Raw genomic sequence first — 23,883 nt, 5'->3', positions numbered from 1 at the left:
CCTGGAAGGTTAAAATGTCCCCCCACTGGTTTTTGAATATTGTGGTTTGTAATAGCAGTAGAAAGAGTAAGAGTCCAGTAGCACCTTTAAAGACTAACAAAATTGTGGTAGGGTATGTGCTTTTATGAGTCACTGCTCACTTCTTCAGACTTATTTCCATTCTTTGCATCCTCCTGGACTGAATCCTCTTGTACCAAATTGAGACCTAGGTTTCCTGTCTCATTACCAGTGCTGATATCTCTACTCCTACTACCCCTCTGCATATCACACCCAATCCAATCAAGCTGGCTATTGCCATTCAGCATCTGAAATCATCTTTATAAAGTTTATATCTCTGGAACCTTGTGTTACATTTTATGGCACACATGTCCCAGCCTGGCAAAGTGACATTTATGTCAGATCTGGCCCTCGTAACAAATGAGTTCGACACCTCTGTGCTAGAGAGTTTTTAGGAAGACAGATCTCTGGAGACAGGAAAAGCTGAGTGGGGAAAGAGATTTGATAACATTTCTTACAACAGGAACAGAAGGTCTCTTAGCTGGATCCATCAGGTTTTTGGTTGTATCTTTGCACGCTCTTGGTTTATAACTAAGGTTTTTGATATCCACAGTGGAATGATGATCCTTAGCAATAGAATCTGTGCTGTGGGACTGGAATGACAGGTCACAGAGTGGAATGACAGGACAGCCCCTGGGGAAAGGCTCAGTGCCCTAGGACTGGAATGACAGGTTGCAAAGTGGAATGACAGCCCCTGGGAATAGGCTCAGTCCTCTGGGACTTGTACTTGTGCTCACTTGTAGGATATGAGTTTGAAGTGAGAAGAAGGTTGCTGCTACTCTGAACTCTGTACATTGCTCAGAAATTGAGGGCACAGCAACTGTTTGGTATTCTGGCTCAGAGACTTCAGCCCTGCATTTACCAAACGAAGGCATCTGTGATGCCATAATTTAGTAAATTTCAGAACAAAGTCACCCTTATGAAAAAGGCATAAACAAGACTCCTGTAAATGAATGTCCAGTAACACTTTTAAAATGTTCCCCTGCAGGCTTTTCTGTGTTGCCCTCCTTACCTTCAAATTTGTGACCTTTTTTTGTCTTATGCACATGGTATGTATATTTGCAGATCTTAAAGTGACTATTCTAAAACTGAATTTAAATAAAGGACACAGCAGGAGACCACTGAGATACCACTATAACCACTGGCCAACTCCCACCTTTTCCTGGGTTCCCATTCCCAGGGGCATGGCTAGGGGAGTTCCCAAGGGCTCCCAGGCCCCCCTAAATTTCTGGGGAGCCCCTTCCTAAATCCCATATGGCTCTGCTTCTATAGATAGTGACAATGGCCTGTGATGTCACTGGCTCCTCCTTTTAAGGACCTAGCATAGCAGTGCTTCTGGCCCAGCCCCACCCCACCCCCCAGGAAATTGGAAAGTCTATGCCCTTACACACAGACACAGAGTCCCAGTAAGGTTAGAGATGATAGCATCACTCAGATGGGGTAAGGAGATGGTAGGTAGGTGGGTGCTATCCCTCGTTTTCCCTGTCCAGCCCCAATCAGAGATGTCACTGAATCCTTATAGGACCAATTTATGCTTCTCAACTCAACATGCTGTAATAGAATAGAAATGAATGGCTTCAACTGAACAAAGTCCATGGGCTACTGAGCTTAGTTCCCACTGCTCTAAAGCACCCTTGAGAAGCTTGAGTTATGAGTCTGATGCATTACCCTATACTGCCAAATGTTAAGAACTAAAACTAGCTTGCTCTTAAGGTTCAAAACTGCTCAACTCTACAAGCTTCTACCTCTCTCAAAATTACTAGCCCTTACACATTGCTGCCACCAGCAGCTTTATCCTTAGAGAAACAAGCTGCTTGTTTAGGAAATAGTGTGTTCAAGTTTAAGATTAGTATTTAAAGCCCTGGGAGGAATATGAAATTGATTGCACCCTACTTGGTCCATAAAGGAGAAACACAATTAAAATGAACAAGTATATCTGCATGTTTCAGGCCTGAATTTGGATTTGTAAGTAAACCTGAATTGGCTTTTGACAACAGAGTAACTTTATAGGGATCAGAATGTTTTCTTCCTCAAATGACTTGTCAAATCAAACCAAATGTAATTGTACGGTCAAAGACCAGCATAGATAAAATACTACCCCCAAATTTATATTAGTTAAAAAAATTAAAATAGACAATATAAATGACAGTAAACAGGTGGTATTTACATAAACCCAAATAAAAAGGGAGAAGAAGGAGAAGAAGGGGAGGGGGAGGAAATTGGATTTATACCCCGCCCTTCACTCGGAGTCTCAGAGTGGCTTACAAACTCCTTTCCCTTTCCCTCCCCACAACAGACACCCTGTGGGGTAGCTGAGGCTGAGAGAGCTCTTTCAAGAACTGCCCTTTCAAGGACAACTCTTGTCAGAACTATGGCTTGACCAAGGTCATCCAGCAGCTGCACGTGGAGGAGGTGAAGAGCTGGGAATCAAACCCGGTTCTCCCAGATTAGAGTCCACACACTTCCACCAAACTGGATCTGTAACGAAAGCAACTGATGATTTTTATAGGCTGTTGCACAAAATTTTGCAATTGAGGCTGTAGTTGTTAGATTTCCGTCTTCTAGGAGTAACCTAACATATCCCAAGCTTGTTCTTCTAAGTATTCTATTGATCAAAGGAGTGATGTTCTGGATGTGAGCATCTTGATAGAAGGGACAACGTAGAAGAATGTGATCTACAGTCTCAATTTCTCCTTCATTGCAGAGACAAAGGCTGAGTTCAGACTGGCAGTTTGAAGCGGGAGGGAGTCGTGGCAAAAAAGACCTGGAACAAATTGTTCCCGGTTTTCCCGGTCACACTGCACTGACTGATACGGGAGCATACCGGGGAGGATGTGCAAGGGAGTGTTCACACTGTTGGCCCGCCCCTGGCGGACGCACGGCTGTAAGGCACAGCTTTCTTTTTGGTAATCTGGATACGCTTATGCGCACAAGAAAAAACGCAGCTTTTGGCGTTCACATTTTATTGGTGCGGGATGGACGTGCTTTCCAGGGTTTGATACCACTTTCACCTGGTATCTTTTAAACTCGGGAGGGAAACGTTACGAGACGGGTTGAGTACGACTGGAAAACGCCTGACAGATGTGCCTGTGTGAACAGCCCCTTTAATCTGTTTGTGAAACGTTTCTGAAACGTGCCTATATCGGGCCAAATTGCCAGTCTGAACTTGGCCAAAGCCTTTTCCCATAGGGAATTCTATTAAACCACCCCTCTAAAACAGCAGAGGGGAGTGCAGCACACCTTGCAAGTGTAAAGGCCCTCCTGTGACTATGCACCTTGAAGAGGGACAGATAGGCCGCTGGTTTGACTATATATCTGGTGTTCACAGGGGGGACAAGAAAGTAGGGACCCTCCCTAAATCAAGCTGGTATTCAGTGTTCAATATCCATGGCCTGTTTTGCCGGGTCAAGGCCCATGGTTAAAATCAATGACTTGTCCTTGTGGTTAATTTTGCCGCTGGTGTATCATAAGATCTTGCTCATCAATTTATAGCAACGTTTTGCTTGTTGGACAGTAGAAGAGAATAACTTTTCTTTGTGGGTAATTCAAGACATTCATAATCATAGCAGAGATGACTCAGTCCTCAAATATAAAATAACAGCTTTTATTTGCTTGTTTAAAAAAGCTCTTGCTATAAAAATAAATACATGAGCGCACTGTTAGACATGGTGGTTCTACAAATGCAGAAGCAATGCAACACAAATACAGGGAAACGTGTGGGATGTTATCGAGGTGGAGAACTATGAAAAAATAGGGAAGAATTACATTTCATAGTAACTCCTACCTCACTAAAATCACATCCTCCATAAACATAACTATCCCAAATAACTACAGAGGCCTATTTGCCTACCCTTTAAAATGTTCAGTGAAGCCCATCAATTTATCTGAAGAGGCAGTGACAATCTAGCAAAGTTTCAAAAGGTGTAGGAGGAAAGACTTATCATTATAGCAGCAGGAGTGGCACAATTTAAACATTTCTAACCTGTGTGGTACTGCCTGAATAAATATATTTCCAGGAAAGAGAAGGGATAACTTCCTTAGGGCTGCTAAACAATTGTTCACATAAAGAAAAGCAATATTTATTAGCCGTGTGCAGTCAGCTGTCAAAAATGCATAGGAACTAGCCAGTTTGACACAATAATACGGCAAGTGAAACAACGCTTACTGTGGGAAAGCTGTTTTTCTAAATCTGACGAACCCGAAATACTGTTACAGTTCATTAGTAGGATCTCTAAGTGAATCAACTTGTCATGAATAAATATTTCCACTTAGTCCCAGCAAACTACTCTTCATACTCTTTCAAAAAAGCCCCAAACACTTAGGCACAAAGGAGATTACAGCCCACAACTTTAGAAAAAATACACCTATTTAGATTAAAGGAAGATTAGATTTTTTTTCAACACATGCTACACAGTAAAAGAGGGCACCATCTTAAATTCACATACAAGCTACATTTATGTATACTAATAAAAAACCTTTTCTGTAAAACCTGTTTGTATGGGGATCATCTTGTATTCAGGATCATGTTGTTTTCCATTAAAGTAGATTTGATTTTATTCTGTTTACCTCATCTATACCCTGATTTTCTCCCCAAAGGACACTCAAAGTGGCCTACATTGTTCTTCTGTACTCCAGTTAATGTTCAAAAGTAAAGAAGAAAGATTAAAATGGAATTTAAAAGCTGGCAAAATCCAGCCCTCAGTCTTTGTGTGCGAGTGAAAGGCCAGGACTAAAGCATATGGGATGGAGTGAGCTGGTAAAGGCATCTAACTCCAGTATGGTCTCTGGAGATCGGCTCCTAAATTGCTCCATGTGAGAAGATAGAACTGGCTGCATGGAACCCTCCTTCTTTGAAGTACTTGAAGCCATCTAAACATACAAAAGGGATGGCAAAAGCCAATCCATCAGATTTTGGGGGCAGCTGACAAAGCAGGGCTATTTTTGGGCAGGAACGCACAGGAACGGAGTTCCGGCTGGCTTCAGAGCTGGCCACACCCACTACAGCCAAAACCTCAGCGTGCGTGGCTACAGAGGGAAGGCCTGGAGAGTGACACACACCCCTGGCAACAATGGTTCCCTATGAGGGACTGACTGGTTTGGAGGGTGGAGTCTATGGCATTGTACCTGTCTGAGGTCCCACCCCTCCTCAAACCTCACCCTCTTCAGGCTCCATCCCTCATATCTCCAGGAATTTCCCATCTGGAGTTGGCAACTCTATCAGGACTGGCCCCAATGTGTTTTCTCCCAAATGCCAAAGTAGGTGACAGGACCAAGCTTAGTTGCCTACCAACAGGCACTGAGGGGAATGCGGGCCTCTCCCGGCTTCTTCCTTTAGTGGGGGGGGAGAAGCAGGGCAGTGCGTGGGGGTCGTGTGTGAATTGCAGCGCCACCCAAAACCAGCGACCTTCCTTGTGGGGGGGCCTTCCTCTGGCAGGTGACCAGGTGCCACCACACAGCCATCCTTTTGTCGCCACCGCCTCCCTCCCACTGCCGCCGCCACCAAAGGGGGGAGGCGCGCCTCAGCTCAGGAAGGATGTGGCTCCAAAGCAAACTAATTCATGCAACAGCCAAATCGCCCACTTAGAACTTTAATGCCAGCAACTCAGAAAGTAGTATTTTTGCTCACGAGATGCCACAGCTTCAAGGGAGCCTTGGTCCCAGGGGCCGAGACCATGCACAGAGCGTCTCTGGCTTACTGTTGCTGCCACAGCCCATCCCTGGAAAGGCAGCAGCTGGGGGGGGGGAGATTCACCTCTTCTCTGCTCCGCCCGCCCCGGAGGGAGCTCAGCCGTGAAAGGGGGCGCTGTCTGTGCCCCGCCCTCCCCAAGTAGTGCTGTGGTGAATCAGCGATGGGGACCAATGGGCGTGCCGTGCATAAGTTGGGGCGGGCAGGAGTGCCCTATGGACGGGTGCACAGTGGCACAGAGCAGCATGTGCGCTGCCACCACTGCCACCAGATGAGTTTTAGTAGTGGCGGCTTTGGGCAGGGTGGGGGCTTTTGGCGGGGGGGAGGGCGGCAGGGCAGTTGGGGCCCTGTTCGGAGCTCCACCCTAGGCCAGAGAGTAGCTGGCCTAGTGTGAGAGCCGACCCTGGGTACACTTCTGTTGAAGTTAAACAGTTAAGAAGTGTTGATTCCAGCCTCTTCCACTGAAATCAGTGAAATTTAAAATTTTAGATAGTTTGCATTCTGTCTTATGATCTATGTAGCATTCTGCATACTTGGCACAGTCCAGCGGAGTAAAGCATACTAGTTCATTAATGTCCATGCAACCACGTTATCTTCATGAAGTCATTCAATTTGATTAAAGAAGATATCCATTTTTACACTATCAAGTTTGAAAGCTACATACGAATGAATTTTAATGTAACTTTTTTCCTCTGAGAGTCAATTTTGCCATTTTAAATGAACATGGAATGATTTAAGCACAATAGTATTTATCAGCTCTGAAAATTCAAGCAAAATGTAACTTGAACACGGAACAACATTTGTAACTTCTAACTATTCAAATCAGCTTAATTATACATCATTCTTTAAGTTATACTGACCTCAAGAGGTGAAAAGGAGAAGGAGACCTGTTCATGAGCTAACATTACTGATCACAATGGCCTTTCTCTGCATGAATGGGAGGGATGGAGATTTCTGTTTTCCCAAAAGTATTGTCTCCAACATTTCCTGATATGTCTTGCATGATGATAAGTGGTATATTGATTCTAGTTATCAACAGGGCTTCATGTAGTTTACTGTTTACATTTTTGATTTATGCTAATTATAATGTATTTATTTACTTCATTTGCAATCTGCCTTTCTCGCTGATAATCAAGGCTATGCACACTTCTAAACCAGTTTATGTACAGATCTAAACTCAGCGCTTGTGTGCAGCTCATTTTCCAACAAAAAGTCAGCAGTATGGCCACTACCATACTGTGTACAAAGGACAGGAGGGGTATGGATTGTGAAGAGACAGGATTGCAGCTCAGGACTGGTAAGGATTGGGCCAGGGAACACCCTTGCTAAATTGAATTAGTTCAGGTCTTCTGGGCTGGCTGAATTGTACCTAGGGGTCCTAGTCTCCAGGTGGGATCTGGAATCACAGCTTATCCCCAGGCTACAGAGATCATTTCCCCTGGAGAAAATGGATGCTTTGGAGGGTGGACTGTGTGGCATGGTACCCCACTGAGGTCCCTGTCCTCCCCCGACTCCATTCCCAAATCCCCAAGAGTTTCCCAACCTGGATCTGGCAACCCTACCTCCCATCCCCCACCAGTGGCCAAGGGACTTGGTAACCCCTAACTGTATTCTAAGATACTAAAGGAATTACGAGGGTAAGCTAAACAGCTCCGCACATTTAAAAGAGAAACATCTCCATGTACTATCACACACACACACACACACACACACGCAGAGCATGCTACCAAACTCCTGTATTATCCAGAGAAAAGACATTAAATATTTTCCTGCTATAAATATGTGTCTAATTAATATCAGGGGATATAAGACAGGCTTACAGTAAGGAAGAACACATAGCTTCTAATGCAGGGAACAGTATCTGTATGAATGCTTTTGTTTTCTGTCCTAAAAACTACTCCCAAAGTGCTCCAGTTCTCCCCCCCCCCTCCAAGGATTTCTGATGGTTTGCAACAAAATGAACTTTTTAAAATAAAGTCAACCAGAGACCCATTCTGAAGTGTTTGATAAAGGTGAATATTCATGCTTCAGTTAAAGGAGGCCAAGAAGTGTCACATTTAAATTACACGTTATCATTGTTTCAAATACTTTGAATGAAATAATGCATCAAAATTATCAGGATTACTGCTGTATATATATTCCTTGTTAGGAATCAATCACTTAAGATGAGAATAAAAATAAATGATCATACAAGTGCTCTTACACAGCCTTGGACTATTTTTAAGTACTTTATTGTCAGTTTGTTTTGCCCTTCTGAATGGAACACCTGGACTTTGCTATGACATAATTGTGAATAAAATGTCATACCTTTATGCAAACAGAATGAGAAATAGACTGTTTCATTTAGAATATTTGCATACTAACTCTCCAAAATGCAGTCCTCAGTGTCTCTATCATTCACACATACACAGAAGACAGGAGTCACATGTTCATTTGGTGTCATACATAGAGAATTTTCTTATCTACATACAAACAGCAATGTAAGCACATAATTTAAAGTTTTCCAGACTACCAACAATGTGTACTATCTTGTATCATCCTCCACTTAGCCTGGTGGCTGAACTATTCTCCCCAAACTCAAAACTGTGCTGTTACAAATTTTAAATCATAAGTTGCAAACCTCCACCTACAACCAGAACATGTCCTGTTATGTAAGGAGACTTCAGAAGAAATACAATTGCTTTGGCAATTTCTTGAGGTTCCCCAAACCTTCTGAGAGGAATAGTTTTCCTCAACTGATCTTCTTTCAAATGTGCTGTCATCTCCGTATGAATGAAACCTAACCAGGGAGGTGGGGGAATGTTACAAAGAAAAAAATTAATAAAATCCTGACATAGCTCCAGTTACACCTGCACAGCTTCCTGAGAATCAGTGTCATAATTTGTCAAAACTCATACCACAGTTTGCATAACAGAGAACTCAAGTCAAAGTATGTTTATATTTATCTAAAGCAACTTGAAATAAGGAGTAGGGTGTGCATTCAGCTAAACCCAGCCAAAAAACAAAAAAAAACTGAACAATACTGTATCAGTATTTTCCGGATATTTTTCAGCTGGTTAGCAAGTGGGCCATTTACTCAGCTGTCCAGAAATGAATATTTTCATGATTTTTGGGGTCAGTTGCATAGCTGCGGCTGAAGTGCATTTAAAGGGACTATGGGCCCTTTAAATGCCTTCCAAGCTCACTCGTGGGCTCCTGGGGCTCGCTTCTCCAGCACCCCAGTTTAAACCAGACTGCAGGAGAAAGTGAGCCCAGGATCTTCTCTGCCGCCAGGAGCAATGGGGTCCGCACTGCACAGCAGCTCCTGAGGCTTGCTTGTGCTGCATCCCAGTTTAAACTAGACTGCAAGAAAATATAAATCAATGGTGCGACCTCATTTGAAATACTGTGTGCAGTTCTGGTCACCACACCTTAAAAAGGATATTATAGCTTTGGAAAAAGTGCAGAAAAGGGCAATTCGAATGATAAAAGGGTTGGAACACTTTCCCTATGAGGAAAGGTTAAGGCGCTTAGGGCTCTTTAGCTTGGAGAAACGACGACTGAGGGGTGACATGATTGAGGTTTATAAGATTATGCATGGGAAAGAGCAGGTAGAGAAAGAGGTACTTTTCTCCCTTTCTCACAATACAAGAACCCGTGGGCACTCCATGAAATTGCTGAGCGGTCGGGTTAGAACAGATAAAAGGAAGTACTTCTTCACCCAAAGAGGGATTAACACTTGGAATTCACTGCCACAGGAAATAGTGGCAGCTACAAGCATGGACGGCTTCAAAAGGGAATTAGATAAGCATATGGAGCAGAGGTCCATCAGTGGCTATTAGCCACAAGGTATAGATAGGGACTCTGGGGCAAGTGATGCTCTGTCATCTTGGTGCTTGGGGGGGTCAACAGTGGGAGGGCTTCTAATGTCCTGGCCCCACTGGTGGACCTCCTGATGGCACTGGTATTTCTGGCCACTGTGTGATACAGAGTGTTGGACTGGATGGGCCTTTGGCCTGATCCAACATTGGCATCTCTTATGTTCTTATGTTCTTATGTTACCCGAACCCGAAAAATACTGGAGGGGGGGGTTGGTGCACACCCCTAATAAGGACCAATCTGAGTAAAACTGGATGTGGATGAAACTGAATTTTATATTTACAGACTGATCTAATCAGGCTTTTTGGCAATATCTCATTACAGATCTTAATAAGATATACTTCAAAAACATATCAAAACAAACAAAAGCAAAAGGCAGCATAGAGTTCTTTAACACAAGAACCCCCACCCAGTCCTGGCCTGCTCAGAGGTCATTTCTTTCCTCCATCACACCAACCGCTACGTATGGATAGGGCAAGCAGCCTTGTATACTTTCCATATCCAGAACGCAACAACTGCACCAGAAGATAACTAAACCAGGGTTTTTTCACTGCAGGGTCAGAGCGCTCCTGGGCTCAAATAAATTCATGTTCTCCCAGGATAAGTATGTGTTGGGTGATACTACCATAGACCCAAGGCCCATATGCATTTTTACAGCTGTGGAAAAAGCAACCTTTGAACAGGCCCCGGGGGACGTTCCCATACTTAAGACCAGGGCTCTAGTCGGGGGGGAGCTCTCAGGTACGGAGCTCCGGAAGAGAACCTCTAGGGGGCGGGGCGGTCACGTGGTGAAGCCCCGCCCCCTTCTTTACCCCGCCCTCTGCTTCGATCCTCATTCCGTTTGGGAATGAGGATGAAGCAGGAGGGTAAGTAGCCGGGCCTTCTGACACACTTCCGGTGATGTCAGGGGGTGTGGCCTTCTGTCACTTCCGGTGATGTCAGGGGGCGTGGCATATGCAAATAAGTTATGCTAATGAGTTATGCTAATGAGCTCCGGCAGCTCTTTTTCTACAACAAGACCCCTGCTTAAGACTGTTAGAGCCCATATGTTCAACTTTGCACAACAAAATAAACGTTTTAGCTAAACTAGAATATTTTCATTGTCAAAGAATTAAGTAGTTCTAATTTAAATGTAATTAGTGAAAACACACTCTGCACTTCACTAGTAGAAAGCAACTCCCAGTAACACTGGCTAGACAAAAATGAAAGGACATCAGAAATGAATGAAATGAACAGACAGACAGTGCATGTGAATGCATTTCTGCCTTAGGTTAGGAGGTTAAATCCTCACACCCAAAGCCTTTTAGTCAGTGTATTACTGGAGATGAGCTGGGATGTCAGAAGGTGTTAGTGTTCAAAACAAAATCTCGATTTAGCTAAAAGCTTAACTGGAGTTATTCATTGTTTCATGTATGCAGCCATTTGTGTACACAAAAAATAGATCATAGCTTTTAATTATATTTTTAGATGAAACACTTGATATTACTAAGGCATATCTATAGTTAGGAAACTATTTCTGCATGAAGAAAAATCATCCACAGAAGCGGAAGAAATGTGAGAAACCTTTCCATTACTAGTAAAGAATACAATTAATATTTATTTTGGAATTTGGAAGTGAGCCACAGGCCCTTGCATTCCTTCCTACACTCTCATAAATGGATTTACTTTCAGTTTCCTGAAGTGCAAAGCATACTTTGAAACTGAAAGAAAAGCCATGCACAATAGGGGAGAAAGAAGAGAAGGAACGGGAAACACATAAGATTGTTCATGCCTGAACTGAGTCAGTAGCATTATATCTAAAGTCTTCCACACTGAAGGACAACTAAGGCTGCGGTCACACAGAGCATTAGGCACGCTAGAGAGATGGAAGATAGGCGGATTTTCCGGGCACGATCTCACCGCCACATCTGGGAAGCGTAGAGCTCCCGTGGCTCACCCGAGGCTTCACTCCGAAGATGCACGGTAAAAAAACTAGTACCTCGGAGGTACTAGTTTCCAGAAACCGCGGGGCAAGGGCGGGCACATGATTGCGTTTCCGGTGGAATCCCATGGCATCCGGCGCCCACCCATGTCCCCTCGCAAAAAGGGTTTTTTTTCAAGTGTCCTTGGGATGCGCACAAGCACCCAATGGGGCATGCACACATGTTGGTGTACAGGGGAAAAAACAACCTGTTTGCTGTGGCACTTCTTTGCCGTGCGACAGGATTGTGGTGTGATCGGCACCTCCACCCTACCACAGGACCTCCACGGGATGTCTGCTCGCGCAACCATGCGTTATTTTGCCCCAGGGCAAACAGCCATGCTTCCCCCCCACACACACATTTTCCTGCCCGTGTGACCGCAGCCTAATATGGAAAAAAAGTAGTCAGAGTGCCACATACACAGTCACCAGTGTTCCCTCTAAACTGAGTTAGTGTGAGCTAGCTTACAGTTTTTTAGCCTCCAACTCACACCTTTTTCTCTTAGCTCGGGAAGGATGGCTCCAGAGCAAACTAATTTATGCAGTACCCAAATCACTCACTCACAACTTTAATGCCAGGAGCTCACAAAGTAGAATTTTTGCTCACAAGACTCCGCAGCTTAGAGGGAGCATTGACAGCCACACCCTTTTCCTATAGAAGAGCTACTTCTGTATTCCTACTTTTAAATAAAATTCTTAAACAGGCATGAAAAGTATATTATATGAGGTGCTGAACAAGCTGCTGAAAATACTGACACACAACCTGATGTTGTTATTGTTTTACAAAAAATTATGTTCTCAGGCTTTAACTCAGTTAATGAAAGAATACTTCAGACTAATCTCTATTGGTTGTTGGTACCAGGGTTGCCAAGAGCACCCCTGGGCTTCTGGACAAAGGTTCCATCTCGGGGGGCCCACCCCATATGGCCTTGATCCAAACCAAATATTATAAGAAAATGAACAAATCACTTGGCTTGCTGTTATCATGAATATATAATAACTAGCAGTAAAGCTCGTTGTGAAAGCAATACAACGAGATCTAGAAAGAGGCTCTGGGGGAGTGCTCTGGCTTTGGGCAAACAGTGTCAATTTGCTGTGGTGACCTCAGCAGGGTATAATGACAGAGTCCACTGTTTTCTCCAGAGGAACTGATCTCTGCTACCTGAAGAGCAGTTGTAATTGTGAGTGATCTGTAGCCCTCACCTGGAGATTGGCAGCAATTGTTACCCAGGACAAAATGGCTGGTTTGGAGGGTGTAGTCTATGGCATTCTACCTGTCTGAGGTCCCACCCCTCTGCAAACCCCACCCTCTCCAGGCTCCACCTCTCAAATCCCCAGGAATTTGTCAGCATGTAGTTGGCAACCCCATCTCCTTCCCAGCTAACCATCTACCTACCATTATCTGCCCCTTTGACTTCAGCTGACTTCTGCCCTCCCTTCTGCAGAGCAGTTGTAATTCTGAGTGCTCTCCAGCCCTCACCTGGAGATTGGCAACAATGGTTCCCTATGAGGGACTGACTGGTTTGGAGGGTGGAGTCTATGGCATTGTACCTGTCTGAGGTCCCACCCCTCCTCAAACCTCACCCTCTTCAGGCTCCATCCCTCAAGTCTCCAGGTCAATTGTAACAGTGGGAGATCTCCAGGTCCCACCTGGAGATTGGCAACCCTAGGGGAAAGTCAGCTGCACAGCAGGGGGTTGAAGAGAATGGTTTGATGGCTGCTGGGCCAAGATTGGCAACAATAGTTCCCCAGGAGCCCCATCATAAATGCATCAAACAATTCCTAAAGATTTTCCAAAACACTACTCTGTTGATAAATTGCAACACTTTGAATTAGCACCAAAGCTTTTAGAGCTCTCCAGCTGTCACCTGGAGACTGGCAACAGCTTGTCTGGAGTGTGGGCAGTATGGCATTGTATCTGTCTGAGGTCCCCCTCTTCCTCCTATTCCTCAGACCCCACCCTCAGCAGGCTTCAACCCTATGTCCTTTCCAGGCAACCATCAGCCAACCTTTATCTGCCTGTCTGTCTTAAGTTTTACATCCCCCCCCCCCCCGCCTCTGCCTAGGGAAAGGGCAGTCTTTCCCTGCAGTGGGAACCAAAGCAGCTGACATCATTCTCCTCTCCCCCGTATGATCCGCACAACTACCCTATGAGGTATGTTATGGTTGAAAGTGTGTGAATGGTCCATAGTCCCCCAGGCAGCTTTTAAAACATGAACCTGGGACCTGCACACCATCTGTGGCAGTAATGGGGTGACTGCTGGCACCTTTTCCTATCATTTTTTGCCTTGTGGTATTCTGCTTGTGGTGTGATCTGTCTTCTTTGTGGTGTGGCGTGATTGTGTTATTGGGTTTGTTTCTTTTAAAGGGGAAGTGATGTGTTGTGAGTGAGGACATATGTTACCTCAGCATACAGTAGTTCCCATATGCAAATGAAAATTCCAACTGCCTTGCGGGGGGGGTTTGAGGTGTGGAATGGAGTGAAGTCCAATCAGCTTCCATATGCAAAAGACCTTGGAACGCTGGGCGGGACTGCACAAAGCAGCCAGTCAACCCAGCCAGTGTCTTCTGAGTGGCAGTTCTTCCGGCCAAACACTAAAGGCGGGCATTTTAGAACGTTGGTCCCCACTACTGCTTTATTATAAGGGAGAAGAGATAATAGAATTGGCCTGTTTGTTCATGTTTGTTTACTTATTTACTTTATTTATAGCCCACCTTTCTCCCCAATGGGGACCCAAAGTGGTTTATATCATTCTCATCTCCTCCATGAGGTAGGTTAGGCCGAGAGTGTGTGACTGGCCCAAGGTCACCCAGGAAGCCTCCACGGCGGAGTGGCAGAGTGAGGATTTGAACCTGGATGTCCCAGATTCTAGTCTGACACTTTAACCACTAACCACACTGGCAGGCATAACTCAACAGAGAATAAAGCTAGGAGACTCAAAATTGGCCACCAGGTTCAGGATGATTGTGGAAGTTCCATGGCCAAAACTGAAAAACGGAAAATCCTGGCCCAGCTGAGACAAACCACCACCACTATTTGCAGCTGAAGCTAAGGATCTCTGTGACCAGCACAACTCAGAAAATAATGCTACCATGTTTGAAAACTGGCCACTAACCCCAGAATGATGGTGGACGTTCCAGTGCCAAAAGTGAAGGGAACCTGAACACCCCGAACCAGGTTAGCTTCATGGCAGACAACATATAATAAGAGATGTGCCATGTGTCTCTAATACTCAGATCCCCAACCTTGCCATGGAAGGCTGCTTGGTGATACTCTCAGCCAGGCTGTTGTGAGGATAAAACAGAGGACAGGAGAACAGTGCAGCTTTGGGTCCCCACTGGGGAGAAAGACTAGGTATGGTATTTGTTATAAATCTAATTTTTAATGATATTAAAAAGGTATATCAGTTGTCATATAGCAAAGTAGCGTATACAATATGCTATTAGATCTTCCGCCAGCACAATAATTATTAACAATCCAGTGCCTGAACTGAGAGTTGTAACTTCTGATCCACACATATAACCACTAAAAGAGATTAATGTTCCATTATCATGCATGTAAAGGGTGGAGGAGGGGGGAAGCGTCCTTTTATTTATTTATTTATTAAATTCAAATTTTATACTGCCCAATTCCCTGTAAACAAGGCTCAGGGTGGTGTACGATGATAGATAAAAACAACTATATCATACTAGTTAAAACATTAAAATTACAATAACATTTCAGTATCAATTTAATCAGATGGTGGTCAGACTTCCAGTTATACTACCACCTTACGGGGGGGGGGGAGGGGTAAGAATGCCAGCCAGATGGATGATGTCACTGTCCTCAACCAAACACCTGGCGGAACATCTCGGCCTTACAAGCTCTACAGAACTGCATTAAGTCCCACAGGGCATGGATGTCACTCGGCAGAGAGTTCCACCAGATTGGGGCCAGGGCACTAAAAGCCCTGATCCTGGTCAAGGACAGCCGGATGTCTCTCAGGCCGGGGACCACAAGTAAGTTCTTATCAGCAGAGTGCAGTGCTCTTTAGGGGGTATACCAGGAGAGTCAGTCTTGACGATATGTGGGTCCCAGACCATGAAGGGTCTTAAAGGTAAGTACCAAAACCTTGAACCTGATCCAGTGCTCAACTGGTAATCAGTGCAGCTGGCAAACCACAAGTCAAATATGTGCTGTTCGTGGGGTCCCTGTAAGGACTCACACTACTGCGTTCTGGACCAGCTGAAGTTTTTGGGTCAGTCTCAAGGGTAGGCCCATGTAGAGCAAGTTACAGTAGTCCAATCTGGAGGTGACCATTGCATGGATTACAGTGGCTAGGTCAGGGCGGGACAGGTAGTGGGGCAGTTGCCTGACCTAATGTAGCTGGAAAAACACCAGTCTGGCAATATTTGTGATCTGAGCCTCCATTGATAAGGAGGCCTCCAGAATCATGCTGAAGCTCTTGATGGTGCTGGTGTTAAGGGCACGCCGTCAAGAGCCAGGAGTCAGCACCCCAAACCTGAATCCTCTCTGCCCATTTATTTATTATTGGTAAATTTATACCCCGCCCTCCCCAGATGGGCTCAGGGCAGCTCACAGATAGGCACACATGCCAAAATTCAACAGGTAAAAACAGAATCCGCAGAACTTCCGTATTAGCATGATTCAGTCTCAGCTGGCTCTGTTGTAACTATCCTACCATGGTCTCCAGCCCCTCAGCCAGAACTGTGTTAGATTGTGGAGAAATAACAACTTCAACAATGGTTTATGAATACACTACGCTTAAATACATTCTGTCACCAAGGAGGATAGGGATGAGAAGGTCTTGAGATCAAGAATTGAAAATGGGGGGGGTGAAACAGAAAGATTACGTGGAGGGAGACACAAATAAATTAGAAAAGTGTGGAAAAGAGGGAGAGAAATTAAGGAAAACAGAGGGAAAGATTCTTTTATCTTGCTGTAACACCCTAACTACTGCATTGCAAGATCTGGCTGAGCTGGGTGCAAGGAAAGGAAGAGAGAAACGCTAGACTGTTATCGAAAATGACCTTGGTTAGCAGTCTGCAGACCAGCAGTTAGTGTAGAAGCCATCAGAGAGAGTTGCTTATCTTGCTCCATTGCTGGATGAGCTGATGGCTTTAGAATGATCAATTAGGCAAGTTTGCTTCAGTCCTGGAGAAAGGGAAGTCTAAAAGAAATCAACCCTGACTGTTCCCTGGAAGGCCAGATACTGAAGCTGAAGCTCAAATACTTTGGCCACCAAATGAGAAGGAAGCACTCGCTGGAGAAGACCCTGATGCTGAGAAAGACTGAAGGTCAGGCCCATAGCCAGAATTTCTTAATTCAGGGGGGACTTTAAATAAGTCAGGGGGCACTGATAAAATAAAAATAAAATAAAATAAACTCACACTCGCAGGCAGGAGCAGGGTTATTTCCCCTATTGTGGAGGGTGGGTGTAAGTGGAAGTCAGTCACTGACTCCGAGTAACCTGAGGATGATCCCCTCCTCCTCTCATTTCCCCCCGCAACCGCATTGGCTGTGTGGAGTGCAGGGAACTACGGCGAAAATGGCGGGCTCCTGTTCGGTTCCTTATTTCTTTCTTCCTGGCTGACTTTGTGCTTCCACGGTGACTTTGCCTTGGTCACACCCCCACCCACCACCCTGCAGGGGGGCTTTCTGCTGCAACACTTCTCAGACTTGGATGTGGCAGCCCGCCCTGCCGGGGAGACAAGCCAAAGAAGGAGAGGTGGGCGAGCAGACGGGATGGAAATGGCTGCTCTGCTGCCACTGGTGGCTTGTGTGCGCCCTGTGTTGGTGCAACCAGGCTAGACTGAGAAGGCAGGAGCTGAAGGAAAAACCCGGGAGGGGAAGCTGAGGGAGTGCTGTGTTTCTGTCTCCCTTGGCGGCCAGCTTCCTCAGCAATGAGGGCATAGGCGCATGCAAGTGAGCAAGGTCTGCAATCTTGCACTGGAGGGAGAAGGGGAGAAATCTCTGTAGTTGCAGGTTCAGCCACAGGACCCATAGCCCCCTGGCCACACCTCACTTGCCAGCCCGCTCAGCTGCCTTGCACTGCTTCATGCCGTGGTTTAGGGATGTGCATTCGGTTCGTCTGAGCTGAATGCGAGGCCTCCCCCAGCAGAGGTCAGGCAGCAGCTATTCAAATTCAAATTCACCCAGGCACTCAATCACAGGCAAAACAATGCCCCTTCCACTTCCTCTCAATTACAGGCAATCCCAGTCAAACAGTGCCCGTTCCTCTCCCACACTCAATCAGCCAGGACTCTGCAAGAACTCTAAGTGCTTCCACACACTGCTAAACACAGTTTTCCCACAAAATATCCTTAGCTAAATTCTCTCGGCTGAAAGCAAGTAAAAGGAACCCACTCACCACTCTCACAGCTCTCTCTCCTGCTCCTGCTCAGAGCTCAGCTGGACTATATCCTTTGTTTTTGCCATTGACTTCAATGGCCCATAGGATATAATGGGGCAGACATTGACATTCGGCTGGCGGAAAAACTCCTGAATAACAACAAAAGCTGCTATTTTAGTGCCTTTTACTGTGCTCAGACTTCTCTGAGCCCCTAGTGACTGCAGCCAGAACTGCATTAAAATAAACGGAAAGACATTTGGCTTGATGTAGCATGAGGCTGGCTTCAAGGGCCCTCCAGCTGACTTGGGCCCCCTGAATTTTGTTCCCATTGTCACCGTCTGTCGGCAGCCCTGGTTTGTTCTGTAATTGCATTTTACAATCAACATGTTAAGGAGCCAATTCAGATTTAATATGAAACTATCAAATCCCAAGTGCCATTCAGAGAATAAGTAATTTAACTCAGAACTAAATGGGAGCAATCATGTTGACTTGAATGTTCTTTCCTGCTACTTCTTTAGCAAGAAAGCGTGACAATCCAACTAATCCAGCTTTGCTGTCAATGTACACAGACTGACCAGAATTGCCCTTCAGTCCAACAATACTTCCTAAAACGAGATAAAATAGAATGAAACTATATGGTAGGTAAATTCTAGGTTTAAAAATTCTAGCAAGACAAATTACATTTTCCAGCTGGTGTATTGTGCTTTGATAAATGTAGAGCTTTTAACCATAATATTCTTAAATAGTCTGTATCAATGGGTTAATGTGCATTGAACAAGCAAGCCTGTTTCAGGGAAATGCATTAGGGAGGCAGTTTAAAAAGTTAAGCAGGAACCTACAAATACTTGAAATGGGTAGAAGAAACAGGGCAGGGTTACTACACAGAGCAGTAGTAACCCTTCATTTAATAAATTTCATTGTATACATGCGCCTTCATTGAATACATTTTCAATGTACATTTTTTAAAAGTTACAATGTATGTACCTGCACACATATATCACTTCTTGTTTGGAGTAAAAGGGTTAGCCTCCTTCATACTTTATGGATTTTTGTGTAAATATTTGTAAACACATTCCTCATCTCCCAGGGGTTCCAGTATGCAGATTTTCTGATCTGCATACTGGGGCCATATTCAGAATTAGACATATAATTTTAAAGAATTAAAGATATATTTTTTAATTATATCCCAGGAAACTGTAGGTCATTGTCCAAGAATCCATATTGTGCTGCTTAGGAACTAAAAAGGGAGAGAGAGAAAATTTAATTTGCTTGGTTTGACAAAATACTCTGAACCTGTGATACTCAGTCGTTCAGCAGTCACTTGTGGCTTTTTGGCGTACTACCTATGGTTCCTCTGGGCACTATTCTCCAATGTGGTACCCTCCCCGTGTTCCAGGAAAATGAGCAAGGGCATCTCTGTATCCAGTCTTTCCAATAACTTTAAACCATATGCTAGAGAACCTATACCATGGATTAAATTATTTGTAGCCAAATAAGCATTAATGAAATATAATCACATTTACTTCAGGAGACACACCTATGTTAACAACAGCACCACTCTGCTATTGAATCATACTCTTCACAGCAACTTTGCAGCAACATTGTTCCCAATAGATTAGTGTGAAGCTTGGGTATCATTTCATCTACCTTGGTTCTCAACAGCAAGACGTCCCTGTTGAAAACATTGCTCAGGTTACCATTAATTCCTGGAAAACTGTCATTAAACTCAATAACAAAATGGGACAATGTGTTCTGGTAACATTCTTTACCATCCAATAACAGAATACTAAAAGCACTATGATTGTTTTAGCTAGTTTTGCTGATAATACATTTTTGCCTGTCAGTTATATAAGTTTAAAGAGTCATAGAAGTGTAAATCCTGATGAGTTAATTCTGGGTTTGTGCATCTAATCAGACACCCAACATTGCTTAAGGGCTAAGCAATGATCAGGGAACCCTAAAAAGTGCTTCCTGTATACCTTTACTTACTGCATCACCCTCAAATTGTGTAAGTTACTGTAACACTTTAAAGCTTATCCAAGAACCCATCATTGATGGTGAGAGCAATGTAAATAAGAAGCCCTCAAATACCCAAGATTCACATTCAGCTTCTGATCAGTTCAAATACTAAAGGCCAAGCTAGACATGACAGTGTCCGAGAGTCCTACTGGGCAATTTAAAATGCTGCAACAGCCTGATCCTGATCAGGCTCGCAGCAAGGGGAGGTGCTCTTGTCCCCCCCCCCCCGTGCGCGCGCGCGCCTTTTCAAGTGCCAAAACAGCCACAGGGGATCCAGTTCAACCCATGAACGCCATCACACCTGAGGCTACGGTTGTAAAAATACCTTCTTTATAGTAATTGTTAGCACGCTCAAAGGGACTACCTTCTGCATTGATGAACTCTTGTACTGTTGTTAACTGTCTTAAGTTGAAGGAGAGCCAAACTTGCATACAGATATTTTTTCTATACATTCTAAGATAAAACCAACAAACTAATTCTCTAATGCAAAATAAACACGCTCTTTTCTCTTGTTCATACTTGCACATTTGATATTTTCAAAAGAAATTACTTTTGACTGTTACTAAATACAGACACTAACCTGTTGACACCTGCAGCATTAGCCAGGTAGTTTACATAACCTAAACTCTTTTCCATTTGGCTAAACATATTTTAAACATCTTCCTCTTTGGAACATCACAACTAAATGCTAGATGACCTGCTGCGATAGAATAAAATCCACAATGAGTCCAAAGTACTACATTACAAATACATTTGCCCCAGTTTCTTGGACAGGGACTCACAACTGAAGAATTTACAACAGGCATTCTTGGGATTACACTACCCACTCAATGAAGTGGGAGGAAACTGATGGACAAAGCCAGACTGTTACCTTGAAATAGGCCACTGTAAGAGAAGCCCAAAAGAGATAAAAGCAGAAGATCATTCATTGTAACCTATAGCTTCCAGCTCTCAGCAAACCAGCTCATCAATTATCTACAGCCCATCCTCAAAGGATAGTGATACTTTGGCCTTATCTGCTATCATTTGTCAACAATGTCCTTCTACTCTCTAACTTTGACTGACAGGTCAGTCCCTGTATAAAAAATAATAATAAATGGACATCTAGCTGGTTTTTAATTTTTAATTTGTCATTTGTTTTTAAATTACAATATTCAGAAATTAGCAGAACATTTAAATCTCCTCAGACACTCCATTTCGGAAATCAAAGTCACAATTCTACAACAAAAGATCATCAAAAGGAGACTCCATCATAAAACTGCTGAATTGGAATCCAAGAGTTCCATAGTACCTCCCACCAGCATGAATAAAACTTGGGATGTATTCATTACATATGTTAACTGTTTTACCAAAAGCTGGGACTGTCTCCCTTTTACAGGTATCCACTAGCTCCTTATTTTTCTTGATTAGATCTGAGCTTTACATAATTTCGCTTCATCCAGTACTTCCTACACTTCATGGCCTCTTGAGCCCCCCCCCCCCCCCCCAGCATCTGGCAAAGTGGACTCTGGTCCACAAAAGTTTCTCCTGGGATTTTAGGCACCATAAGACTTTAGTTCTTTTTTGCTGGTACACAGGAACACTGAATCCTTTTTTCTTTTTAGAAAAAATGTTTAGAGCAAGTCTTCTGTTTTATTAGAACAGCTTAAAATTTACAGGAAATAAAATTATTTTGTGACTTCCTTGAATGATTTTTCAGTATTACATGCAGCCTTCCCACAGAGTATTGCTGGCAGAAGATAATTAAGCTGTAATTAAGTCATTTTACATAGGTTTTTGCTTGCTGGCTAGCAAATATCCCAGGGTCTATCATTATTGCCCACAAGCATTAGCAAATTAGCCATATCCCTTCCCAGCAGGGACTGAGTCTGTTCCTTGAAGTCATCTTGCTTCTGTCTCTTTCGCTTGAATGAGAGCTGCCTCTTCCAGCCAAATTAAGTGCTCTGATGGCAAAAAGCCTCACTAGAGTTGGCAGGGTTACTGGCAGAAAGCTTATCAGATCAGAATAGTGCATGGTTCTACGAACAGAATACATTTTTGACACATTATTCTGACAGCAGCTATCAGTTCTTTAAGTATTTGCATTACCCTGGTCACTCAAGTCTGCACCATAGCCACTATTAAAGATTCTATTTTGATGTGAAGATTGCTTAGTGCTTCTTGACATGGAAACAGAATAAGGATCACCCGCCTGGGCATGTGAATTGCAATTGACCAGTGCCATTACAAGCCATAAAAATAAAATCATTTGTTATGAACTGTGAGACAGGAGAGAAATTTCACTAGTGTTCTTCTCTCCTCCCCACACCCAATCATATTGTTATAGCGATGGGGAAAGTGGCATTAACTGAATTTGTGGGTTTAAAAAGAACTTGTCTGGATTACTGTAGTTGGCTCCTTTTCTATTTGCACATTTCTGTGCAAGCACCTTATTCTATCTGGAAATCAATTGCTTCAGTCAAGTATTTTATTTTTATTTCATTTTCATTTTACCTTATTTATACCCCACCTAGCTCACTGAGACTCAGGGTAAATTACACAGTGTATATCTGTACAATCATAGTCTTGAACAAGGCATAGACAATGTTAAACAATGCAGAAAATGGTATTATATAAGCATAAAAACAAAGCATTCAGAGAAGGGTAATAAGGACAGTAGATAATCATACTTTACACAGTAATATCATTCACATTCCTGCTTTCTTTATCAAAGCACCTTCTTGAACCATTTTGTTATAATACAGCCCTATTAACTTTTCAAAAATGCCCTCCTGAACAGTTCTGTTTTACACAGTTCACTTAATGACAGAAGTGTGGGGGCCTTCCTGATGACCTCAAGCAGGCCATTCCACAGGATGGGGGCAACAGAATGCCTGTGTACTGGCAGTCGTTGATGTTGCCCATTTGTGGCATGGCACCCACCGAAGGCCCTGCACAGATGAATGGAGGTGCCATGGTGAAGCAAAGCAGGGGGTGATTCTATAGATATGAGGGTCTAAGGCCATGAAGGGCTTTGTTTGTGATAGCCAGTACCATGACTTGAACCCAGTAACTGATGGACAGCCAGTGAAGTGACTGTTTAATGGGTCCAGTATGTATGCTCCATATAGGTCCCAATAATAACCAAGTTTCAGCCTTCTGTTCTAAGTAGAGCGCCATGCAACAGCCCCCAAAGCATCTGTGGTGAGAATTCCAACAAAATGTGGGGAGAGGCAAGCTCCTTGGCGTTCCCATTTCCCCAGAACACTGCTGGTGTGTGATGAACCACGCAGAGTAAATGCCAGGGAGAGGAAATGGAGGACAAGCATTGCTGGGATGAACAAGAGCAGGCAGTGATAATTAACTTCATGAATCATTGACTTCATTAACTTGGGAGAGGGGCCATGGCTCAGTGGTGGAGCATCTGGTTGGCATGCAGAAGGTTCCGGATTCAGTCCCCGGCATCTGCAGTGTAACAGGTAATAGGTAATGTGGAAGACCTCCATCTGAGATCCTGGGCAGCTGCTGCCAGCCTGAGTAAATATGTGGAAGACCTCCATCTGAGACCCTGGGCAGCTGCTGCCAACCGGAGTAAACAATGCTGACCGTGCTGGATTGATGGGCTGACTCAGTATCAGGCAGCTTCGTGTGTTCAGCTCATTGGAGAGATGGCTATAGGGGAAGGAGCTAAGCAAACTTGTTGGAGTCTAGGACAGCCAATTATCCCTTGCAATTTGGTCAGATGCAGCAAAATCCTAGTTGTGCCTGCAACTCCTTTCAGAGCTGTCCTGTAGCGAGCTCAATGCCTGTGCTCTTCATCAGTACTATGGCATTCTCTGAAGTCTTTCCTGCCCTGGCATATATGGCTGATTTTGAAACCAGGGTCAATGGAGGAGTCTAAATGCCCCCTGATGTGTTCCCCCCACCGTACCCAATTGTGTGCATGGTTAAAGGAATGCTGTGAAGGGCAG

General features: G+C 44.1%; 1 protein-coding gene across 1 annotated transcript; it reads right to left on the bottom strand.

Annotated features, from left to right (window-relative positions):
* Nucleotides 1-8,343: 8,343 nt before the first annotated feature.
* Nucleotides 8,344-22,888, bottom strand: CBR4 (carbonyl reductase 4). The gene is given in 7 exon segments (XM_015416231.1): nt 8,344-8,524; nt 18,387-18,519; nt 19,452-19,510; nt 19,512-19,586; nt 20,514-20,604; nt 20,607-20,633; nt 22,807-22,888. Coding segments are annotated over 7 exon segments (648 nt in total).
* Nucleotides 22,889-23,883: the final 995 nt, after the last annotated feature.

The sequence above is a fragment of the Gekko japonicus genome, unplaced genomic scaffold (genome assembly GCF_001447785.1).
Source record: "Gekko japonicus isolate JY-2015 unplaced genomic scaffold, Gekko_japonicus_V1.1 scaffold593, whole genome shotgun sequence".
NCBI lineage: Eukaryota > Metazoa > Chordata > Lepidosauria > Squamata > Gekkonidae > Gekko > Gekko japonicus.
Note: the sequence above shows the minus strand (reverse complement) of the source record. Positions and strands in the feature narration are given on the sequence as shown.